Genomic DNA, 26,472 nt, shown 5'->3' with positions numbered 1-26,472 from the left:
GGTGGAAGATGCTCTCAGGAGATCGTCTAGGTAACCCATGATCGCGATCCCGCGCTGCCTCAGCAACGCCAAAACTGGAGTCAGTACTTTGGTAAAGACTCGGATGGCTGATGCCAGGCCAAAAGGAAGAGCCACAAACTGGTAGTGGGCTTCCCCTACTGCCAAACGCAGAAATTTTTGATGCCGAAGGCAAATGGGCATGTGCAGGTAAGCATCCTGGATGTCCAAGGACGCCAGGAAGTCCAGCGACAACTGAGCGAACCGATTCCATTCTGAAACTCTGCACCTTTACAAAGTGATTGAGGGCTTTTAAGTCCAAGATTGTGGTTCCCAAGAAGGAAGGGGTACGTCCAAACAGATTTGAGTAGAACCCCTGGAAGCGTCCCAATTCCGGAACTGGTACAATCACCCCGATTCAGCAAGTCCCTTGTAGCCTTTGGAAATCAGATCGCAGACCCATTGGTCGGATAACAGGAGGTCCACCGGGCTGCAAACTCCCAAAGATGATCCCCCACCCGATAAGTAGGTGGGGGCAAACCTTCATGCGGTAGCACTTTTGGTCGCAGGCTTGTGGTTCCAGAGACACTTCTGACCGTCCGTGGGCGTCCTGTCGGGCTGGGGGGCGTTTTGCGAAGCATCGGGCGGACCAAAAAGCCGCTTTTAAGCGGAAAAAGAGGGCCCTTGCCTGCGGCGAGGCTCCTTGGCCTTCCTGGCCTGTGGGAGTAGAGTACTCTTACCACCAGTGGCATTCTTAATAATGTCATCCAACGAGGCTCCAAAGAGCAGCTCGCCAAGGGAGGGAAGATCCGTCAGGGCTTTTTAGGATGCCTGGTCAGCCGACCAGCATTTCAGCCAAATTAGGCACCTCAGCACCACAGCTGACACTGAAGCCTTGGATAACAGAGGCAGAATATCCTGGGCTGCGTCACAAACTTACTTGAGGCCTTGCAAGAGTTGGTCTCACCACCCTTGGGCGTTCTGTGAATGCCATTAGCAGTGCCTGTAGTCCCTAGGAGGTTCCCAGTTGCAGAGAGGAAAAAACTGTGTCAGCAGCAGCTGCTTATAACAGCGGTGAAACGCTCTGCAGAGCTAGCTTCAGCATTCAGCAAGGAGCCATCCAGCATCCTGTACACACAGTGGACACAGGAAACAGCAAGTGAGAGCGCATGTAATGCTGCCACAAGAGAACTGTGGTGAAAAGAGCGCTCAGGCTTCAAGAAAATGTCCGCCAATGTAACTAAATAGGAGATCCTAAAGAAGATGGCTGCTGAAGCTCACCAGGGGAATACAGGCTTTCCCACATCCAAGATGGCCGCCAGACAGCGCCATGCGGTGACAGAACAAAACTAGAAATGTGCTACCTGCCTACAGCCAGAACAACCTCCACAAACACTTTTGGGACCCCCCAGACCGGGACCAGGACCAACGCCAGCCTCACAGAGTGCCCACAGGTGAGAAACCAGCGAACACACACATCGCCCGCAGCGCATGCAGCCACCCCCCTCGGGGGGGGGGGGGGGAAGAGGGGTGATAGGGACTTGGGAGAGAATATAGGGAAGTGAGGTGGCCCCCGAATCGACCCCCCAGGGAATGCCCAGCCGCTCACCCCACCAAAGCAGGGAGAGCCGTACTTACCAGTCCGGAAGAGCAGGGAGATATTCCATCACAGACCTACTCCTGCGCAGTTACAGGGTAGCTGTTGGCCCGGTATACTGAGATCCAGACAGCAGCAGCCTGGTCATATGTATACCCCGGATCATTGAAGCTCACCGACCACCTCTGGAGCTGAGGCATGCCGTGGCCTGCCGAGCCTTAGCTGCGGCCTGCTCACGCTCGATGGCCGGACTGGGGAGACTACAAGGATATCATTAACCAGCCTGTCACCCAGCCGGCAGTTGGATAGAAGATCTCAGGATCTTTCATCTTGCGCAAAAAGCAGCAAAAACATGGACTGAGAGGGCCTGCAGGGTTCCCAGGTCATTCTCCTTACTAGGCAAAATAAAAACTGAAGCTGCTGGGAGCAGCGAGGAGGGTTGATAGCACAGGGTCCGCCCCCCTGGGGCAGGATTAAAAGTTGTGTATTGTGTAGCAATTTTGCCCAGTTCTCCTAATGGCAGGCTATACAACCCAGTTAATTACAGAGAGGAGCCGCGTTGGTCGGTGAACATAAGAGAAATCCAATTTTCTTTCGTTCATTGACGGACACAGCATCTTCATCTTGACCTTAGGGACGTCCCGAAGCAGTGTCAAATGGGTGGGAACGGCAAGAAAATAACTCCAGCCATAACAACCAGAGCTCCTCAACGGAGGAGTTGCAACCCTAAACAGCCGCCTGCAAAAACCTTGCAGCCGAGGCAAGCATCCAAAGATGCGCTCACATCAAACTTGAAAAACGACCAGGCTGCCGTCTTACACACCTGGGAAACCGACGCTCGATGTCGGAAATCCCAAGAGGCACCAATTGCCTGCCAGTCCCTTCTTCGGACCAGCCACTGATACAAACAGCAAGTCCGACCTCCGAAAAGGAGCCGTAGCAGACAGATACACCCGCAGAGCCCCGGCCAAGGAATGCAAAGCCACCTCTTTGGGGTGCGACGGCCGAGAACATAAGGACGGACGCACAATGTTCTCATTTAGATGAAAAGCCGAAACAACCTTTGGCAGAAACAAAGGCTGCGGACGCAGCACCGCTTTATCCTTGTGGAGGATCAAGTAGGGAGACTTGCAAGACAAGGCCGCCAACTCAGAAACCCTCCTGGCAGATGTAATAGCCACTAGAAAGACTACTTTCTGAGAGAGTGTCAATAAGGGGATGTTTTCAAACAGAGGTTTCTGAAGCACAGAGCACCAGATTCAAATCCCACTGAGGTAGGGGTAACGCATCGCCATGCGTTTTGGGACTGAAAAGGCCGCTGCGGTTTTCCCCACTCCTTGTAAATAAACTTATCAAAATAAGTTGGGTAAGGAAACACCTTAGTTGTGCGGGCCGGCTTGTGGAACCCAAAAAGGACCGACACCTCTGTAGATGCCCCCGCCGTATACTCCATCCTTAGGGTATCCTGCACCGCTGTAATAAGTGCTCCTACAAGCACCTTTTCCTGCGCTTACCTGGACACAGTCATCCTCACTGTCCGGTCCACATCCTCTTGACACGTCAGAACAGGGGCCGCCTGTCACAGCAGGGCCAGAGTCTGAATCAGAGCTTTCCCCAGAGGACAGTGGGGGGAGGGGGCGTTTTTACCCCCCTTGCGCCAGCACGCAACAAAGGCCTCCAGGATCGCCATAGGCAACGCAGGTGCAGGGCAACCATTTACAATAACAGGGATGTCTGGGGAAGAAGCGCCAGCTTCCAACGCCATGCTGACCCACACTCGCCTGTCACGACTTAGGGACCTAAGGCAAGTCACACAAAATGCCCATCCTCCTAGCTGCCACAGACTGAGGGGCTCCCCACAGGACTCACCACCCTGACCCAGGTACTGAGCTGCCGCTGTCCGCTCTCCTCTGTCATCCACGAGGTGTGTGTGTGTGAAAAGCACGGTTCTAGAAGGAAACAAGCACCGAGCGCTAAAGGCAAAACTACCTGAGGCTACTAGAAAATGGCCACCAGCCACCTCAGCAAAAACGTCTGAGGGTGCTGAGAAAATGGCAGGCAAACGTCCAGAAAATGGCTGAAAGGCAAAAACTGGCTGTAGCTACAAAAATATAAAAAATAAATTGTCCGCGGCCCCAGGAAAATAGACGCAGAGCCCATGGCTGCCTCCCCACATGTCAAAACACAGCACAAACACCCCACCGTGGCCCAGAAACAGGGAAGACAATGAGCGGGCCCCCAACACCCAGAGCAGCCCCCTGCCAGGACCCAGAGCCCACCCCTGGAGGACCCCAGGCCAGTTACGTGCAACGCATCCCCATTTGCCCAGTCACACAGAGGCCCAAAGCATGGGGAGGAGGGAAGGGACAGGGAGAGAAGAAAGGGAGAGTGAGAGACCCCCTAGTTGACCTCCCAGGGAATGCCCAGCTGCTCCATCCTGCCGAGACAGGTGGAACCATACTTACCCCTCCTGCAGGGACTGCTGGATGCATTCCACAGACAGACCCATCACCCAAACAGTACAGGGTGGCTGTCGGCCACGGCCTACTGTGACGCAGACAGCAGTAGCCCTGTCATATGTGTGCCCCGGAGCATATAGCTCACCGGCTGACCCTGGATCAGACGGGGCATGTCCTGGCCGACCTAGCATGTAGCTAGGGCCTGCTCACGTATGATGGCCAAGCAGGGGAGACTACCAGGATCTATATTATCCAGTCCAGCTGTTGATTTTAGATCACAGGAATCAAAAATTGAGAAAAAATAAAAAAATTCCCAGGACCAATGGTCCCCACTGGGAGCCAGGTCCTTCTATACTAGGCATTAAAAAAAAAAAAACACAACCTGAGCTGCTGGATGCAGTGTGAGGGGTTATAGCAAGTAGGAATGCCCCCTGGGTGGTACTGTGCAAGTGTTGCTGTTTTTAGCACTTTCTGCCTAGTCCTCTCCTAAAGGGGTGATAACCCTAAGGTCAAGATGAAGATTCTGTGTTCACCAATGAACTAAAGAGAAAAAAAATAAATACAATTTTTTTACACGTAGGAGAGAAATGTCAGGATTGGCCTGGGTAACAAGTGGTTAATTATCTATTGCTGGCTTCAATCAACCTGCAGTTGATCACTATAGCAGTAATTGACTGCTGTGTGGAAGGCTGGGCAGAGCCATGATCGCTTTGCTGGCCCCCCTACATTGAATGGGTGTGCTGTGACAACACTCAATGTAAACACAACACAAAAGGAGTTTATTAAAAAGCTGGAGTGCACAAAATTAGGCTAATTTCTGCATAGAAACGAATCAGCTTCTAACCTCAGCTTGTTCAATTCAGTTTTGGCAATAAAAACTGGAAGCTGGTTTCTATGCAGAAGAAAACCTAATTTTGCATTCCCCAGCTTTAGTAAATAAACCCCAAAGTGTTTTTAAATTTACACAAAGCACTCTGTAGGGTCGGTTCACACTAGGGCGACTTGTCATGCGACTTAGCAGCCTGACAAGTAGCGTCCCGTTCTGTACAATGGAACCGTTCTAATCGGAGCGACACAAGTCGCTCCGACTTAGAAAAAGGTTCCTGTGCGACTTTGGGGGCGACTTGAGGCAACTTGCATTGATTTCTATACAGAAGTAGTTTTGCAAGTCACCGCAGCGGTCGTGTCTGGGTCGCCTGAGGCAGCCACGCTGTAAGTCGTGCTGCCTCCGTGTGAACCGGACCTTAGGAGAACTCTTCAACTTACTTCAATAAAATCACCATGTTTAACCCCTTCATGACCAAGGTCTAAAAACATTAAAACCCCAAAAAATTGCAAAAGTACAACTGTACATATGACCACTACTTAGTGCATCCAAGTGGATTATACCCCATTTTAATTTTTTTCAGAACAGACTGAGTTTTAACTGCTTGCTGACCACGCACGCAGATGTACGTTGGCAGAATGGCACAGGCAGGCAACTGGGCGTACAGGTACGTCATTTAAAATTTGCTGCCTTTTGGGCACCCCGCTGTGGGAGCGTGCCCACGGGTCCCGAGAACTCCATGCAATTATGGTGTGGAGAGGCAGAATGGGGAGATGCCTATGTAAACAAAGCATTTCCCCGTTCTGCCTTGTGTCACGACAGTTTTACTGCTCCCTGTCGCAGATCGCCGCCATTACTAATAAAGAATAAAAAAAAAATGCCATAAAACTATCCCCTATATTGTAGACGCTATAACTTTTGCGCAAACCAATCAATATACGCCATTTGCGATTTTATTTTATTTTTTACCAAAAATATGTAGAAGAATACCCATCAGCCTAAACTGAGGAATTTTTTTTTATACATATTTTTGGGGATATTATAGCAAAAAGTATAAAATATTGCTTTTTTTACCCAAAATTTACGATTGTTTATAGCGCAAAAAATAAAAAAACGCAAAGGTGATCAAATACCACCAAAAGAAAGCTCCATTTGTGGGGGAAAAGACGTAAATTTTTTGTTTGGATACAACGTTGCACAATTGTCAGTTAGAGACGCAGCGCCCAATCGCAAAAAGTGCTCTGGTCAGGAAGGGGGTAAAATCTTCTGGAGTTGAAGTGGTTAATTGGTAATTGCATTTCCACCCCAACCCCCCAACCCCCCCCCCCCCCCCCCAGCTGTAAAATGATGATCATAACAATAGCCATCAATGGATAGTCTCCAAAAAAAAAAAGGAAACTAGTAGAGTAGCAGGCTCTACCAGTGTTCTATTCTGGTCACACTCCCTAGTACTGAACCATGCACACATGCTGAAGCATACACCATGTGAAAGCACCCCTTCAAACTCCACTCGTCCTCCCTGGTCTAGAATAAAAAAAGCTTGACCTTGCTCTAGCGTATCACAATATCCTTACAAAGAAGGGTACACTAAAGAGGTCAATCCTCTAGAAAAATATTGAGAATCTGTTTGTTGGAAGTCCCTGCCTGTAGATCTAGGCCCCGCAAACACATTAAATGTATGTGAGGCGCTCAGGCTGCTAGGAAGTGTAGTCCTGTGGGGTGCTGGCTAGAAAGGAGCCCACCCACACTCCAGACAATGACAGATAAGAGCTGAAGATAACTGGGAGCTAGGCCCCTCCAACGCTATTCACCTGGATGGGGTGGTTACAAATAAACTACAAATGAACAGAAGAGACCAATTTATTCATATCATCCAAATTTATTTTACATGTTTTATTTACATATATTTTAAAGACTAATGTTCAACTGAAACTACACAAATATTAAAATTAAGAAAAATCCTTGTGTCATAGTACAACACAGCTATAAGCGATATCCTTGAATACAGTCTGTACAGAATAGATTAGAGAAATTAGACAGACATTAAAAAGGTGGTTCCAAATCTAAATGGAAATTTTAGCTTTTGGTAGCATATCGAGTTAAACTACCCACACAATACCAGTATAGCTGCATATACATGGTTCCCAGATAAACTTTAAGGAAACAGCTTAACTGGATACACAATATAATCTTTTACAAAGAAGGTGAATATTCATGGTGAGACCCTTGAAAATAGCTGTTCTCGCTATGAATAATGGCATTCACTTAACTTAGCCAGTTCAGTAAACATTCTCATACCTAGCAGATATAAAATTCTATTCTTTTATGCTGATGCAAACACCAGTAGAGAAAACATTTTTTTCTTTGCACTTAAAATTAACTGGTAGTTTTACGTGGATATGGTCCAGATGTATGAACATAAGCAACAAAATGTACACCATTTCCCTCCCAGGGTTTATATGTAATCAAGTGTGTATATTTCAGTAATAAAAGGGGTGGACAATATACTATGCTTAGCTTGCTAAAAGCAAAACAAATACCAGCAATGACCAACTGTCGTCGTCTGTTCTCGCAATCAACCAAAACATCTCTAAGGTTACTATTGGTTTCTTCTTGGCTCCCATTTGATTAATCACCATCCGTTGACTTATAATGGTCATCATCCACGGTGGAATAAATATGACCTTCATTGCTAAGAAACTCCAAAGCTTGTCTATATAAAAAAAAAAAAAATTACGTGTTAATAGAGACAAAATGCTGAACAGGTATAATCTCAAAAAGAGGATATTTAACCACTTTCCACCTGCGCTATAGCCGAAAGATGGCTACAGCGTGGGTTTCAAATGTGGGAGGGCATCAGTAGACATCCTCCCGTGATTGTATTGTCACTTCCCCTATGACTAGGTCGGGGAGTGGCAACACGGCAACTATACTCTAATGCCAAGACGGTGACCCTGGGATGGTGGGATGCAGCACTGTGGCACTCTGCAAAATTGAGATTCTTTTAATTAAAGATGATTTTGATGGTTTTATGATACAAGTGCATTACTTTTAAATAAAAAATAAAAATAAAAACCAAACAGCAACAGCAACAACATTGCCAGCTTTAACCCCTTGTTTGCTGTACTGCACAAGGCTGCAGGGCACTTGCAGAGCAGCCTCAATCACTTGAATAGGTAGGTCATGCTTGGCAGATGCTACACCCACTAATCATGATAGGGCGTATAACTCCTGCTACACCTGCGAAATGTGTACACCCCTGGTCCCTGCAGCTAAAGGGTGTGCGGTTGGGGTGAACTGAAGAATCTTTTACCCAAGCTCAACTGTTGCCACGAATAACTTAACAAAAAAAATTGGGTAACTTTTTTTTAAAATTAAAATTCATTAAAAAAGTGCACCCCGCCCCCATAAAATGGCATTTGAAAAAAGCTGTGCAAATACCGCATGACATAAATTGCAATGACCACCATTTTATTCTCTAGGGTCTTTGCTAAAAAGAATATAAAAAATTATATATCCAAGTAATTTTCTAGCAAAAACGTGTAAAAAATATATAGACATGATATTCAAGTGGTTAAAGCTGAACTCAAGGAAACTAGAAAGTTCCCCCTTGTCGTGGGTGTGCATCCCTAGGTCTATGGGGCATGGGAAAGCAGATTTACTTACCCAATTCTCAGCCTATGCTTCAGTGGTCTAAGTTAAAAGACATCTTTCTAGACTAATCCAGGGTCCTTATGCACTGGATGTCAGGAAACCAACAGACATGCCATGCCACCTCCAGAGTGGAGGATCTGACAAGTATAAATGCTTTTTTTACCTTCCCCTAGACTTACATTAAATGAGCAGTTATGCCTTGTAGAAAGGGTGTGTCTGACCAGGTCTGTTAGATTATAGAGTGTAATGAGCAGCATTGGTCAAAAAGAAATCTGTTGAACTACTGTCATAATTTAGACACGCCAAAAACTGCTGTAACAGAAAAGTGTATGAGGGGGAGAGTACCATACGTATTAACACATCTTCATGTCTCCCATATGCAGCTTTAAACCTCTTTCTGCCAGAGCCATTTCTGCACACATTTAAAAAAAATTATTTTAGGCCAGAAGATTACAGAAACCCCCAAAACAATTTATGAAAGCACACACACCCTAGAAAATAAAATAGTGGTCGTTTTTTTTTCTTTTTTTAAATCACACAATATCACTGCAAAAGTCTAGGAAAACGCAAAACACACTGAAGTTAACCACTTGCTTTCAGCACGCTCACGTTTTGAATTGACAATTGCATGGCCAGGCAACACTGTACCCAAATGAAATTTTTATCATTTTTCTTTTACACAAATAGAGCTTTCTTTTGGTGGCATTTAAATTACTGCTGGGGTTTGTTTTGTTTTTTCCCAGCAGAAAAAAAAAAAGACCGAAAATTCTTTAAAAAAAATATAAACCGTTTCATAGTTCGTTAAAATGAGAAAAAAAAACAAGTAATTTTTCTCCTTCACTAATGTGCGCTGATGAGGCGGCACTGATATGCACTGGTAGGTGGCACTGCATAGCAGCAGTGGCTCTCTGTGATCGGGACTGAAGTCTGACGATCTTCTACATCATGTGGTAAGGGGCTGGGATTGGCCCTTATTCCGATATGTGATCAGCCAAGTCTCTGACTGGCTGGTCACAGAGGGCGCTGCGCAGTCTCAGGAGGAAGTACATGGATGCCCTCCGGGCAATTAAGGCCCGCTCCGTAGCCATTTTGCGGCTATAGCGCGGGCGGGAGGTGGTTGATTTTAGGGCATACAAACGCAATAAGTTCGAGCCGGTTCACACAGCGGGCGATGCGAGGCGACACGACTCGCAAGTCGCCCCCGTTCTGTACAATGGAACCGTTCTGAGAGGAGCGACTCGAGTCGCTCGGACTCAGAAAAAAGGTTCCTGTACTACTTTTGGGCGACCTCGGGGCGACTTGCATTGACTTCCATACAGAAGTCATTTGCAAGTCGCCGCTGAGGCCGCGGCAGGTCGCGGCGAGGCAAGTCGGAGTCGCCTCGCCTGCAGTGTGAACCGGCCCTTACCCAATTTTTTAGTAAAATTTACAAAAAGTTGCACCAACTAAATAGATACTCAACATGTCAAACCTTAAATTTGCATGCAGCCATGAAATAGTGACAAGCTTAACTACCCTATATTTTCCCATAAGTCTTACACTAGCCCAAAAAAAATTGTTATAAAAAATGTAATTTGGAACGTTTGTTCCTTTTTGTCCAGTAAATGATCACAAATAGAAAATTCGTTTTAAGTTTTCAGAGCTGAAAAAAATCGAAGGAACAGGTTGGAAAATTCTACTGAACGATAAATTGAAAGGTTAATGCATTTTTCGCCTGAACTGTTTGCACTAAGCGTATGTGACAAACCGAACGAAAAACCCAAATTATGACCATTGAATAATTTACCGATCAAAGTTTGGTCATTAAAAGGAGTTTGAACGATTTTTCACATAGAGTATGGCCAGCATAAAAGACCCTGGGTGTCTTCCCTGATTGTAAAGCAATGTGGGGGGGAGGCAATTGGGCAGCAGCTCAGTCACCTGAATGCTTCCACCCGACAGATAGTCTAGGTATCCCACAATCGTGATCCCACGTTGCCACAGCAATGCCAAAACTGGAGCCAATACCTTGGTAAAGACTCGGGGGGCGATTCCAAACCAAAAGGGAGAGCCACAAACTGGTAGTGGGCTTTCCCGACTGCAAACCGCAGAAACTTTTGATGCCAGAAGCATATGGGTATGAGCAGGTACGCATCCTGGATGTCTAAGGACGTCAGGGAGTCCCCTTGATGGAGTGCAGCGACTACTGAGCGAACTGATTCCATTATGAACCTCTACACTTTCACAAAGTGATTGAGGGCTTTTAGATCCAAGATTGGACGTACCCCTTTCTTCTTGGGTACTACAAACAGGTTTGAGTAGAACCCTTGGAACTGTTCCGATTCCAGAACAGGTACAATCACCGCGCGATTCAGCATGTGCCTTATGGCCCACAAGAGGGCCTCCTGGCGAGCCGGGAGAACGGGAATGCTGGAGGGAAGGAATCTGTTTAGCAGCCAATAGAGAAACTATCTTGTAGCCTGAGGAAATCAGATCACAAACCCATTGGTCAGACAGTCAAGAGGACCACTGGCCTGCAAAATCCCAAAGGCGACCCCCCACCCGAGACATGGGTGGGGCAAACCTTCATGCGGTAGCACTTTTGTTCGCAGGCTTGCGACTCCGGGGACGTTTGTCCTTCCGTGGTCGTCCCGTCGGGCTGGGGACATTTGGCCGAAGCTCCGGGCGGACGAAAAAGCAGTTTGTGAGTGGAAAAGGAGGGCCCTTGGCTACGGCATGACTCCTTAGCCTTCCTGGCCTGTGGGAGTAGTGTACTTACCACCAGTGGCATCCTTAATGTCATCCAAAGAGGCTCCAAAAAGTCGGTCGCCAAGAAAGGGAAGATCCGTCAGGGCTTTCTTGAATGCCTGGTCAGCTGACCAGCATTTCAACCAAATCAGGCGCCTCAGCACCACTGCTGACGCCAGTACTGTTCGCAAGGCTGACCCCACAACTGTAAAGAAGGAACGAGCCACTGCCTCGGCCTTCCTGTCTGTGGGATCCTTAAATGCAGGAGTCCCCTCTACCGGGATTGTGGTTACTTTGTTTAACCTGGATACTGGGGGGTCCACGACCGGAGGAGCCGACCACTTTTTGAAAAGGCTCTCTTCAAAAGGAGTAACGCACCGCCATGTATTTGGGGACCGAAAAGGTCTGTTGCGGTCGACCCCATTCCTTGTAAAACAAACTTGTCAAAATAAGTCAGATACGGAAACCTTAGGTGAACGGGCTGGCTTACGGGACCCAAAAAGGACCGCTACATCAGCAGAGGGATCTGCTGGCTCCTGAATTTTCAGGGTATCACGCACAGCTGTGATAAGTGCTCCAACAAGCTCTTTGTCGCGCACGGACCCGGACGGGTACTCATCCTCACCGTCAGAACGGTCCTGGTCAGCGTCATCTGAAAACAACAGAGCAGGGGTCACCAGCCCCAGCAGGGCCCGAGTCAGCTCTCCCCAAGGGTTATGGGGGGGCACGCACTTTTTAGCACCTTTGCGCCCACGCACCGCCTCCATCTTGGAAACAAACGAATTGAGGACCGCCGACAAGGTGTCCAAAAGGCACTGCGCATTCCGCAGGCGAACCGATTGCAATTGCCTGGATTTCGGGGTAAGAAACACCAGTTTCTGAAGCCATGCTGACCCTACCCTGTCTGCCACCCGAAGGGGACTTAGGACAGTGACAGTCCCACCCTCCTTACTGCTGCTGACTGAGGGGCTCTTTCCCGCAGGACTCACCACCCTGAAAGGTTCAGCGCTATCCAGAAGGTAGTGCCTGTGGTCTGTTGGCTCCCAGGTGCAGAGGAATCAGCTCTGTGTCAGTGGAAGCTGCTGCTAATGGTGCTGAAACCGCTTCGCAATGTGCTCAGGCTCAAAGAAAATGGCCGCCCAACGTCCAGTATAAGGACATAAAAACACAGGGAAAATGGCCGCCAGAGCACAGGGGCCGCCAGAGAACGCAGAAAACGTGTTCAGGCTTCCAGAAAATGGCCGCCGGCATCCAGTACAAGGACAAATCACAGGGAAAATGGCCACCGAAGCCCAGGAGAGTATGCTTTCCCTTGCCCACACCTAAGATGGCCGCTAATGCAAAAACCATGAGGGACAGAGAAAAACAAATGGCGGTGAAACAGCGCTGCAAAGGACACAGGTACAGCCTCGCAGGCACCTTCCAGGGATATGAAAATATAGGACTCGGGACACAGCCAGCCAGTGCATTGCCCCCCCCCCCCAGATACACACCCCGCTCTGCAGCATCCCCCACAGGGAGGGGGAGGGAACATAGGGACAGGGAGAGAACAGAGGGAGGTGAGGGACCCCCGAATCAACCTCCCAGGGAATGCCCAGCTGCTCGGCCTCACCGCGGCAGGGAGAGTTGTACTTACCAGTCCTGAAGAGCTGGGAGACATTCCATTACAGACCCACTCTGATCAGTACAGGGTGGCTGTTGGCCCGGCACACTGTGACGCAGACATCAGTAGCCCAGTCATATGTGTGCCCCGGAGCATAAAAGCTCACCAACCACCTCTGGAGCTGAAGGTTTCGTCGTGGCCGGCCTAGCTCGGAGCTGCGATCTGCACACGCTCGATGGCCAGGCTGGGGAGACTACAAGCCGGCTGTTGATAGCAGATCAGGGATCTATCATCGTGCGCAAAAAGCCAAGCTTCTGCAGAAAAAAAAAATGACGGACCGATGAGCCCATCAGGGTTCCTAGGTCCTTCTCCTTCACTAGGCAAAATAAAACCGATGACTGCATGGCAGGCTGGAGGGTTGTTACCTAAGGGACCACATCTTGGGCGAAACTGGAAAGTTCTGTGTTTTACATAACATGTAATGCCTAGTATTCTCCCAAAGTTGGCGTAACAACCCAATGGCTAAGAGACTAGCTGTGTCGGTTATCAACATTCTTTTCCTCATGCTGTCACAGTAACTAGCTAGTGTGAAAGTGCACATGTGCACTGATAATCAGGGCAGTGCCCACCAGTGCTCATCATTTAAGGAGAAGGAAAAAAAAAAAAAAAAAAAAATGATCGGTTTGCTAAATTTTATAACAGAAGCTAAAAAATTTACTTTTTTCCTTTTTCCCCCAAATTTTCGGTCTTTTTTTAGTTTGTTTGGCAAAAAAATAAAAAAAGAACAGTGGTGATTAAATACCACCAAAAGTAAGCTGTTTGTGTGGAGAGAAAAAAAAAAGGAAAAAAAAAAAAAAAAAGGGTGAAAGATGAAAATTTCATATGGCTACATTGCTGCATGACAGCGCAATTGTGATTAAAAATGTGACAGGGACACCAAAGCTGACCCAGAAGTGATGTCATACACGTCATCCTTCCACCTGCCATGTTGGCCCCGGGCCCACAGATGGGCAAGCGGAGCCCAGTATAGCCACCCTAATGCAACCAACTGAGAGGCATGAGTCTGCCTGTCAGTTTTACACACAATCCTGGTGGTTGCAGACACCGTACTGTGTGTGAAAAAACCCTGGCAGCCGCAGGGTTATTAAAAAAAAAAAAAAAAAAAAAAAGTGCATGGGATTTGTTTTTTTTTTCCTGAATCATACTTACCTCAGTCCAATGCTGCATCTGTCCCCCACCAGCTCAAACACTCACAGCTCTGTGAGAAGAGAGGCGGTGCCTCAGTCAAGGGCTCTCTGACCCCCCCCCCCCCTGGAGAGCTAGGCTGTGGAGGGGGCTGGAGCGGCCTTCTGGCTCTCTCCAGCAGCACCACAGCTCAGGCCTTTTGCCTTGGTCCTCCAGGCCATCGAACACTGTGCCCCAGCTCTCTTGCAGCTCCCTGATGTTCCGTCATCGACTGCACCCACACTGTCGGACACACATGCTCTGGCTGCTCTATGCAACCTGACACCTAGGGAAGGATTGCAGTCTCATGACTCCTATCCTGAGACCTCCTCTCTCTTGGGTGGAGCAGCAATCTATTGTACGGTCATGGCTTCCTACAGGTATGCACAGCTGCACCATCAGCTTGATGGTCTCCGGTAAGACCTGGACACTGGGTTGGAGACTTTATCCCACCCATAGCTCTTCGAAGATTCTGAGCTCCAGACCCTGGTCCAGAAATCAGAAAACTTGGAGAAAAAAAAATAAAATAAAAATATCTATCCACTCTGAACTGACATTCTGGAACCCCTCACACTAATCTTGAGAACCCAGTGTTGCTTTCTCCTACATTTTCAAAGTAGCGGGGCCTCACAGTTCTAAGTGCATATCACTGAGCAAAGTATTTCTCACCATTGTGTTAGGACATGAGTGCTCAACCTGTGGCCCTCCAGTTGTTGCAGAATTAAAAGTCCCATGAGGCATTGCAGGGCTGACAGTTATCTCAAAGACTCCTGAATGCAGAGGCATGATGGGACTTGTTCTGCAACAGCTGGAAGGCCACAGGTTGAGCACCCATGTGTTAGGGATGTCTTGTTTTTTTATATCAATATAGGATTCAAGTAACACACTTGATTTATTTTATAGTTATACATTAGATACTGATGCATAGAAGATGGGATTGATATATGCTATATTACCAAGTTTAAGCCATTACTAACAGCATGGCACATTTCCTTTTACACCCTATGAATCAGGTACTTTACAGTTTAATACTTCAACCAGATAGCATAGAGTGGGTAGCCAAACCAAGCATGATCTTGGATTTGCCCATTTCCACAACATAACCTGCATGGCAGGTACATGTAAGAACACAGCCCGAGTTATCCCAGTGTTTTGTGTTTTCAGAACAGTCAAGTCCAGATCACTGTTCTTTTAGCAAAAGAAAACTTCATATATGCTAGCAACAATTTTTATATTCATGTACAAATGCCCAGATGCTGTACAGGGAGTCCAATGTTAGCACCATATTTCCCATACTCACTTGATAGTATTCACATTCATTCCATGCAGTCTTGACTTCAGGTCTTCAAAGCCCATGCCTTCACTTCCTTTACAGCTTCTTATAAGATTCAAAATCTAATACAAGAGAAAAAAAAAAAAAAAAAAGTTTGCATTTTTAGTCTAGCGTTACAACAACCAAAACCACAAACATAATTTATAAAAAATTACCATGTCAAATGTATTGAATCCTGTTGTCACCAGATAGCTAAACAGACAGAAATGCTTATAAAAATGCTAAGCTATGGGTTATCAAACCTGGCTCTGATGAGGTGTCAGTCCATTTGTATGCATATCATTTCCTCCAGAAAAGCTGCCACCTGTGTCACTGCTCGCACGGCCAGGTGTATTAAGTGCCAAAGATGACCCAGCACCTCCAGGCTATTGAAAAAGGGAAAAGAAAAAAACCTCAAAGCACTGTGTACTGTTCAACAAACAATTTCTAATGTGAAATAAAATGTCTTGGTGAAAGTAGAACTTGGAATTATGGATAAAGTGGGTAAGGGTTAGAAGTCAGAACATGTTAGGATTCAATTGCTATTCGTGGCCTCAGAGATTTTCCCCTCACTTCCTCTCTGGATAACATTGTCACTGACACATGAAGTCTCCCAAGTGAGGCCACAGATTTCTTACATATCTTCTAACCTCTGTTAGTGAGCCAAAACCAAGTAAAAAAGGTTAAGGAAAAATAAAAAGGTCTTGGGGGGGGGGGGGGGGGGGGGAATAGTTAATGAGTAACAGAAGGGTTTAATATAATTTCCCTTCCTTCAAGCAAGACACATTTCCAAAAGCCTAGGACTCTGAACACTGACCTTCCCCATTAGCAAAGATCACATAACCAAAGGCTTGTTGTCAGCACTAAAGGACGTCTGGATCATAACTTTTTCCTGAAAAGGCAAGTATGTCAGCCCTATTATTGTAGCTTTAACTTTTGAGCAGAAGTCCATTGCCAACAGAATAGGGGGAAAAAAAAAAAAAGACCCCAAATGAAACCTGAACTTACCTGAGCATTGAGACTCATATGAGAATGAACAACTTCCAACATATGCGACACAAACTCATTCATGTCTTCAACAGGAGCAATCTTAAAAGCAACTACACTCTTCTTATTCTACAAACAGAAAAAAAAAAAAAAACGATTGAAATATATTGCAATGCAAAAGCATAATGAAAAAGGCTAAATAAAATCAATGCTAAAGAGGCAAGTTTGTTTTCTGGCCCAATGGGCTGGTTACTGGAAATAAACTTTTCTTGCACTGAGAGAACTGTGGGAGGATGCCATAGTGGTCCTCTTTAAAAGTTAGCTTAACCACTTCAGTCCCGGAAGAATTTACCCCCTTCCTGACCAGAGCTGTTTTTTGCAATTCGGCAGTGTGACTGGCAATTGTGTGGTCATGTGACGACGTACCCAAACAAAACTGGCTTCCTTTTTTTCCCCATAAATAGAGCTCTTTTTATGGTATCCAATCGCCTCTGCGGTTTTTATTTTTCACGTTAAAAAAAAAAAAAAAAAGCGACAATTTTTAAAAACAAAAACACAACATTTTGTACTTTTTCCTCTAATATCCCCTTTTATTTTTTTTAAAAAAGCTAATTTTTTTCTCAGTTTAGGCAGATATGTATTATTCTACATGTTTTTTTTAACCAAAAATAATCGCAATAAGCATATATTGATAGGTTTGTGCAAAAGTTAGAGCGTCTACAAAATAGGGGATTTATAGTATTTTTATAATTTTTTACTAGTAAGGGAGGTGATCTGCGATTTTTATTGTGACCGTGACATTATGGCAGACATATTGGACAATTTTTGGAACCATTGGCATTAATACAGTAATCAGTGTGATTAAAAATGCATCAATTACTGTAAAAATGTCACTGCCAGTGAAGGGGTTAACTGTGTTCCTTGCTACATGATTCTAACTGAAGGGGGAGGGACCAACTACAGGAAGTGACACATCGTGATTCCTAGCCAATAGGAACACACGATCTATCAGAATAGAACAGGGAAGTGTGTGTTTACACACTCATCCCTGTTCTGTGTCTCCTGGTCATGATCACGAGTGGCAGCGGGTGCGAGCCTGCTATCCAGACCCCGCGGCAGTGGCAGTATAACTGCGGCGGCTGGTCTGGAAGTAGTTAAAGTCAAAACCATGGATTTACTTATCTGTTCTGGTGACCTTTGGGGGTCGATTCACACCAGGTGGGGTGGGACTGTGTTAGATGGCTATTCCAGTGCAGTCCCACTGCAAGACAAGGCAAAATACCTGGTCTTTTATGGGCCTGGGGAACACCACGGTGTTGCATTAAAAAAAATATTGTAGGCAGTCATTTTTTTCAATGCAACAAAGTACCAGGCCAATACAACCTAATGAAATGCCACTGTGAGACGTTTCAATAAAGTTGCTTCAGGGAAAACACACCCCCCCTCCCCCCCAAAAAAGTAGTGAGATTTTATGATTGGCGCAGCAGTGAACCCTTTGTTAAAAACTGCTGTAACAGAGGCTAGTGTGATTTAGCCATAAAGATCCTGAAACCAGACGATCAAGTGCAGCCAGGCCAAACGGTTTTTTTTTTTTTTTTATGGAAAATAGACTGCAAATGTTTTTTTTGCAGGTAGAATTGTGTTTTTTTGTTGTTTTAAACACCACAGGTGCAATGTCAGGCACCTGCAGACACTTCCTACAACTCTGACTGTACTCTATAGGCTTCGTTACTGAGCTACAGAAAGTATCAATAGACTGAAAGTGCTGGTCAGCAACACGTTACATACTAAATACAGGTGTAATCTGTTAAAAGGTGGAGATAGCCTTTAACAATGCATTAAATCTAAATACATGCACAGATAGATTACCTGAAAGGAACGAAGGTGACCTGATACTTTTACATAACTTCCAGGAGGTACAACTACACTTTCACAGCTCGCTTCCTGAAGAGAAAAAAAACAAAACAAAACAAAAAAAAAACACCCTGATGTGTAAAAAGATACTAGACAAGACAAAAAGTATAAAAAAGGTATTGCATAAGAAAAAAAAAAAAAAAAAAAAAAAGTAATTTTGGTAAAATGTCCTGCACAAAAGAAAAATATAAAAACGTTAAAACAGTAATGGCAAATGACATGGATACATCTGAATAGTTTTTTTTGTTTTTAAACCTAAAAGGGCTATATTGATGTAAAATGGTCTTCTAGCCAACAATGTACACGTTTTAATAATCTGGTAACGCTGTCACACAGAGTGCAGCAACCACATTGATCTTTGTATTTTCCAAGCTCCACAGTCATAGCGCCATGTAACTGTACAACAGCAAGCCATCTTTCTGCAATAAACCCTCATGCAGCAAACAGATGGAAGCACTCTGCAGGTCAACAGTACATGCAGTTCTGAAAAGTGCCAAAATGCAGAGCCCAGTGCCCAAAAATAACATTTCAGGCAACATCCAGTTTAGTAGTGTCCAGCATAGAGCCTCCAAAGCTACGCCTGTCGAAACGCCAATTCAGATGGCTGCATATAGAGAATAGTTAGAGCAGCTTGAACAGGCGTCTTGATTGAATAAAAAAAAAAAAAATTAGCTAGCAAACTATTAAGACTTTTTTTTAGTAGAGAAGAGACACCGAGACACGAGGAAAAAACGAAGACATGCTTGGAGTAGGAGAGGTTATAGCAGTGGTTCTCAACTCCTGTCCTCAGGACCCACTAACAGGCCAGGTTTGCAAGATAACTAAAATACATCACAGGTAATATAATTTGCTGCTTAGTGACTGCAGTATTCTAGTCTGCATCTCCCCAAAGGTAATACTTGAAATCTGGCCCGTTAGTGGGTCCTGAAGACAGGAGTTGAGAGCCATCGGGTTATATCAAGCTAGCCACAATGGTTTTGTAGATTATCCCATATAGAAGAGAGGAATGCCCATAGCGTGATATTGTTTTATAAACTGATTTATTCAAAATAGTAATATACTCACATTTACAAATGGAAAAACGTGCAACAGTAGCGGATGTGTAGCAGGTGCCGATGTAAACAAGCTACAACGGCCCTGATCTGAGACGAATAGAGCACTTTTTTTATTATTTTCTATTAATTTACTTATTTTTCTGTGCAATCAAATTGTATGACTTTTTTTACTCGTATATAGTGGATTTAATCAAGCCCATATAGATTGCGATTTTGCAGGGGGGTCAAACCCAGTGAAAACACATGTGTTTGTTACAGCAACATTAGGTGTTTATGAAATGGTATCAATATATTGTTAAAAAGGAAAAACTTTCTACTTTTGGCACTAAAATTTACATTTAATTTTATTTCATTTCTCTTCTTTAATACTCACGTGATTAGATTTGTTTACACGCTTTTTTATATATGTGGAAAATTAGAATACGTTTTTACCACTGAGGGTCCAACACAGTTGAGGGTGGAAGGGCCATAAAAAAGAAATACTACATTTCTATAAAACAACAATGTTATCTTTTAATATTACTTTAACACCCTTTTTTCCAATTCCTGGGCTACACAAATTTGAGACACAGAGGGTCTAACATTTCAAAGTGCATTCTTATTTCATTCACTTTTTTTTATTTTCTCCTCCTGTTGGTTGGTTTTGTGGAGGACAAGCACATTAACAATTATTTCCTTTTTCTTTGGCCAATTCACACAGACTTTTTTCACACACCAGACAGAAGGTCTAACACTAGGGATGCACCGAAATTTCGGCCGCCGAAACATATCGGCCGAAAATGGCCTTTTCCGCATTTTGCCAAAAGAGAATTCTTGCCAATAATGGCGCCGAAAATCGTGCATGCGCAGTAGCGGTGGGAGAAACTTCGGATGACATAACTCGTTCTGTAGGCGGCTTGCACGTTCCTCGCGGATAAGACGCCGCACTCGTAAGCACGTTCCCTGCTGAGACGCTGGCACCTTCCCCGCGGACGCTCCTCGTGCTTGTGAGACGCTGCCGGGACCCGAGAGACGCTGCCGGGACCCGAGAGACGCTGCCGGGACCCGAGAGACGCTGCCGGGACCCGAGAGACGCTGCCGGGACCCGAGAGACGCTGCCGGGACCCGAGAGACGCTGCCGGGACCCGAGAGACGCTGCCGGGACCCGAGAGACGCTGCCGGGACCCGAGAGACGCTGCCGGGACCCGAGAGACGCTGCCGGGACCCGAGAGACGCTGCCGGGACCCGAGAGACGCTGCCGGGACCCGAGAGACGCTGCCGGGACCCGAGAGACGCTGCCGGGACCCGAGAGACGCTGCCGGGACCCGAGAGACGCTGCCGGGACCCGAGAGACGCTGCCGGGACCCGAGAGACGCTGCCGGGACCCGAGAGACGGCTTCATAGAGGGCTGCACCTAGCATACTGAAGTACAAGAGTGGGCACTGTCCCTCCTGGATGGCTACCATTACTACTATTCGCCGGTGAGCAAGGCATTGCCTTTTTGCCTTAAACTGCCAAACAATCCAACTAATTTATTTTACTATACTACTGAAACTGTCATAGCAGTCAAACAACATGTATTACTTACGCCTTTGTGCCATGCAGTATGGTATTAAATATGTCTGCACTACAGTACATCTGACGTAGCCAAAAAAATATGTTATATAAAACTGATTTGAAATGGAATGGCATGCTATTTATTCTGTAGTACTAGTATACTATAAAAATGTATGCCCTTGTTGTCATTGAATTTGTCATTTTGGTATAGTATAGCACACTGACATGACAGCAAGCACATGATTTTTTAAAACATGACAGTACGCAATATAATATATTATATTTAATAACTATATATTATATATTTTATTGTGTACTGTCATGTTTCAACAAATCATGTACAACTTAGTTAATACTACGGTGACAAATGCAATGACAACAACAAGCGCATGAAGTTATAGTATATTATACTACAGAATAGCTCAAAAAAATTAAATATAGCATGCAATTGCAATTTGCATGCAAGCAATCCATTCCATTTGCAATTAAATTTAATCAGTGCAATTATATTATCTTTTTGGTACAAGTCAAATGTACTGCAATGCAGACATATTAACTACCTTGCATGGCAAGAGCTGCAGCGTTTAAAAAAAAAAAGTGATAGTTTGTTATTTTTTAAAGCTGCCTCCTGGGGTTTAGCTTTTAAATTAATTTCGTCCTATTTTTTCTTTTCCCCCTCAGATTTCACTCCCACTATAGATCATTCTATGCTATTATTCTGCGCTACCAAAAGGTGGACCATGTCTGCAGTGTGGAAATATTTTAAAGTTTCTGATAAAGACCCCAAATTTGCAATCTGTAGTCTTTGCTCAGCAGAAATTTCAAGAGGGGGTACAGTGCCAAGGCATTTTTCAACAACAGGTTTGACACACCACCTGAAAAACATGACATCCAGTTCAGCATTCAGATAACAAGAAAACAGTGCCACTTCCAAAAAGTGACTCAGGCTCAACACCATCTGTGGCCACGGTCTTTGAAAAGGTTAAAAAATTAGCAAGTGACAGTCCCAAAGCTCGTGCCATAACAGATAAAATTATGGAATTTATTGCATTAGACGACCAGCCATTCTCTGTTGTGGAGGACATTGGATTCCGTAGGCTCATGCAACATATTGAGCCGCATTACTCACTACCAAGCAGACGCTACTTTGCAGATACCTGTCTACCTGAATTGTTTTGCAGTGTTAGAAAACACGTTCAAGAGCTCATGACTACCGACATCATAGCAATCAGTTTTACTACCGACATTTGGAGTTCAGACGTCAGTCCAACGAGCATGCTTAGCCTGACAGCGCAGTGGATAATGACAAATTTCAATTGCAAAACATCCTACTTAACGCACGTGAGTTTGTTGGATCACATACTGCAGCAGCAATAGCTGACACTTTAAAATTCATGCTTGACACTTGGCACATTGAGAAGTCTAAAGTGCATTTGATTGTCCGAGATAATGCGCGGAACATGGCAAAGGCAATGGAGGACAGTGAACTTAAAAGCATACCGTGTATGGCACACACGCTGCAATTGGCTGTGAATGAAGGATTGCTGAGTCAGCGCACCATATCTGATATTGTATCAAAAGGAAGAAATATTGTGGGTCACTTTAAGCATTCTCTGCTTGCTTATTCCAGATTACAAGCTTTGCAGATACAGTTTGGAATGCCACCGAAACGACTGCAGCAAGATGTAGCCACTCGTTGGAACAGCACCTACCATATGCTGCAAAGTCTTTTTGAACAAAAGCGTGTTTTAGCTGCATACATTGCAGATTACGAGCTGCCGGCAACATTGAGTGCACATCAGTGGATGTTAGTTGAAAATAGTTTGTCTCTTCTATCTCCATTTGAACAGTTAACAAAAGAAATAAGCTCAACTAATGCTTCCATTTCTGAAGATATTCCCTTGATTGCTGCACTGAAGCGTCTGCTAGGAAAAGAGAAAACAGACCATGGCGTAAAAACGGCTAAAACCACTCTACTGGAGGCCGTTACCAACCGGTTTCAAGACACAGAGTCCAACCCTCTGTACTGCATTGCAATAGTTCTAGATCCTTGATTTAAAGAGCATTATTTTAATGTTGAGAAAAAGCAGCGTGCACGGGAAATGATACAGACACAGATGGAGGTGGTGGAAGCATCCGGTGAAGGAGTTTTGAGGTGTAGCACAGAGGAAAGTGAGAAGAAACGGTTGTATACAAGTGAAGAGGAACACACTCCCTCCATATCCGATATGTTTTAAGAAATTCTACATGAATGCACCCCGGTCCATAGCAGTGCAACAACAAGTGCAGCTACCCAACAGCTGGACATTTATTTAGCTGAACAGCCTATCCCCAGAAGTGACAATCCCCTTGTGTACTGGCGCATCAACAAACAACGTTTTCCTTTGCTTGCACAGATTGCGTGCAGATATTTATCTGCCCCAAGCACCAGTACAGAGAGTGAGAGACTATTCAGTCTAGCATCTCATATTCTTGATGAGAAGAGAAACTGTCTCTCCTGTGAGAAAGCGGAGCAACTTTTGTTCTTAAAGCGAAATCTGCCACTTTTACTGAAATAGATTTATAAATCCGTAGCATAGACCAATTCCTTTACCATGTTGTTGAACATAGTAAATGAATTGGCATTGGACTGTACTATTGGACAATTGGAACATACAACATAGCATGACTGACTACCAGTATGTTCCAGTTGTCTAGTTGTGCCATACTGCCATTAGTTGCTTGTTCATTGTAGTAGTTCTACAGTTTTTTGCACTTCTTCAATTTAAGAGATCTCCAGTTTTATTACTGCGCACACACACACACACACACACACACACACACACACACACACACACACGCACACCATACATAGTTTGTTGCTGTTGGGCCAAACTATGTCTCTCCCTAAGCTTTCAGCCCGCTGCATGTGCAAAACTGTATGTCCTGTATCTGTGGCGGTCTACATATTCCAGTACTATACACTATACCACACTGTGTTCCAGATATGGGCGGAGACTTCCAGAAACAGACTAGTCTACATTGCTTGCTGTGATTGCCTGAGAACCGCAGCTGTAGACCAGACTGTAGACTGTGCCAGGATGTCTCTGCTCATACCCGGGGGCCGGAAAACAGTGTGGTCTACTGTATGACTATGTATGTAACCCGCAGCTACATACATACACTTTTATCGCACATGCAGCCGCTGACACCTTAGGGAGAGAACTTAGGGGGAAAAAATAAAATTACTACGGTTCTCTCAGGTTGAAAATATTTATTGCATTTAGCATACCGTATATACTCGAGTATAAGCCGAGATTTTCAGCCTCTTTTTTGAGGCTGAAAGTGCCCCCCTCGGCTTATACTCGAGTCATCGCTGTCTGCCTGCTCGATCAGCGTGTCGAGCAGACAGACAGCGGCCATTCTATAATTCAAAAGCCGCGCCTCCGGCTCCGCCTTCGCCTGTGATAGGCGGAACACTGAATTTCCCAGCAGCCTGTGTTCCGCCTATCACGGACATCGTCTCATCCTCGTACTACGGACGAGGATGAGACGATGTCCGTGATAGGCGGAACACAGGCTGCTGGGAAATTCAGTGTTCCGCCTATCACAGGCGAAGGCGGAGGCGCGGCTTTTGAATTTTACAATGGCCGCCGAGGCGCCGACGAAGAGGGCACGGGACGGAGGCAAGGCACGGCACGGGACCGAGGCAAGGCACGGCACGGGACGGAGGCAAGGCACGGCACGGGACGGAGGCAAGGCACGGCACGGGACGGAGGCAAGGCACGGCACGGGACGGAGGCAAGGAGGCAAGGCACGGGACGGAGGCTCGGGACACAGGTAGGCTGGACACACACACACACGGACACACACACACAGGGATGGATGGATGGAGACACACACACACAGGGATGGATGGATACACACACACACACACACAGGGATGGATGGATGGATGGAGACACACACACACACAGGGATGGATGGATGGATGGACACACACACACACAGGGATGGATGGATGGATGGACACACACACACACAGGGATGGATGGATGGATGGACACACACACAGGGATGGATGGATGGATGGATGGACACACACACACACACAGGGATGGATGGACGGACACACAGGGATGGACGGACACACAGGGATGGACGGACACACACACAGGGATGGACGGACACACACACAGGGATGGACAGGCATGTCTCACCCTCGGCTTATACACGAGTCAATAAGTTTGCCAGTTTTTTTGGGGGTAAATTGGGGGCCTCGGCTTATATTCGGGTCGGCCTATACTCGAGTATATACGGTACTTATATATTACTGTGAAACAGAACAGCCTTCTGCCATTGTTATTCTTTATAGTTTGTTGTTGGGACAAAACTGTCAGTCATTGATTGTCTCTCCCTAAGCTTTCAGCCCGCTGCATGTGCAAAACTGTATGTCCTGTATCTGTGGCTGTCTACATATTCCAGTACTATACCACACTGTGTTCCAGATATGGGCGGAGACTGCCAGAAACAGACTAGTCTACATTGCTTGCTGTAATTGCCTGGGCACCGCTGCTGTAGACCAGACTGTAGACTGTGTTCCAGGATGTCTCCGCTCATACCCGGGGGCCAGAAAACAGTGTGGTCTACTGTATGACTATGTATGTAACCCGCAGCTACAACATACACTTTTATCGCATATGCAGCCGCTGACACCTTAGGGAGAGAGAACTGAATTACTACTAGTTCTTCTGATTTAAGTTGAAAATTAATAAAGTCTAAGACTTTAAGTCTTCTTAGTCTTAGTAATTTTATTTTTATATTATTTTATTTCATTTTTTTTATTTATTTTGTTGTTATGGTTCAATGTGCACTGACTGCAGTCTACACTGCAGGATATGCTGTAGTAACTTATAATTTAATTTTGTATTTGATTTGATTTTATGATTTTATCTTGTGTGTCCACTGTCCAATTTATTTGGGTTGCTTTATTAAAGTACTGTTATTTTACATTACTGGACTATTCTTTTATTCATAAAATTAATGATTCAGTTGAATATGAATACTATAATGAATAATACTATAAGGCAATTTTATATAAATAATTTTTTTTAATATATATATATATATATATATATATATATATATATATATATATATATATATATATATATATATATATATATATATATATAAAAAAGCCATTTTTGGTTTCGATGCTGTTTCGGTATTGGTTTCGGCACCAAAAAAAAACCATTCGGTGCATCCCTATCTAACACCACAAAATTTTGGGCATTTTTTGATTTTGGATTTAAGCATTTTTGATCTTGCACGTTACTTTTTCTGTAGCAGTACCCTGTCAGGCAATCCCAGTCATAGGTACCTAAATTTAAAAACAAGTGCATCATTTAACAATCAATATATATTTTACTCAGAGGTTTAGGGACATTTCTACACCATCTCTCTTTACAATTGTTTGGTATGCCAGGGTATAAATGGTTCTGTAGGTGACAATATAACCCAAAAATCAGTAAGAACTAGTGCACTCCTCTTGAACATAGCCCTTAGAATTGGGAGCGAAGGTGAGCACATCGTTAAAAGA

At 45.1% G+C, this 26,472-nt stretch overlaps 1 protein-coding gene across 1 annotated transcript in view; it reads right to left on the bottom strand.

The window, feature by feature from the left end:
• Window positions 1–6,738: 6,738 nt before the first annotated feature.
• RPA2 (replication protein A2) overlaps window positions 6,739–26,472 on the bottom strand; it is a 43,192-nt gene continuing 23,458 nt past the window's right edge. Inside the window, exons 5-9 of the mRNA XM_077480941.1 lie at window positions 18,256–18,330; window positions 16,408–16,515; window positions 15,663–15,785; window positions 15,388–15,482; window positions 6,739–7,592 (exon numbers count right to left, since the gene is read on the bottom strand). Coding sequence (XP_077337067.1) covers window positions 7,508–7,592; window positions 15,388–15,482; window positions 15,663–15,785; window positions 16,408–16,515; window positions 18,256–18,330 — 486 coding nt within the window. The 3' untranslated portion in view covers window positions 6,739–7,507. The remainder of the gene's footprint in view (window positions 7,593–15,387; window positions 15,483–15,662; window positions 15,786–16,407; window positions 16,516–18,255; window positions 18,331–26,472) is intronic.

This window comes from Lithobates pipiens, unplaced genomic scaffold (genome assembly GCF_037356315.1).
Source record: "Lithobates pipiens isolate NorthernLeopardFrog02 unplaced genomic scaffold, aLitPip1_a1.2 Scaffold_16, whole genome shotgun sequence".
Classification (NCBI taxonomy): domain Eukaryota; kingdom Metazoa; phylum Chordata; class Amphibia; order Anura; family Ranidae; genus Lithobates; species Lithobates pipiens.
This window is presented reverse-complemented; position numbering and strand designations above follow the sequence as displayed.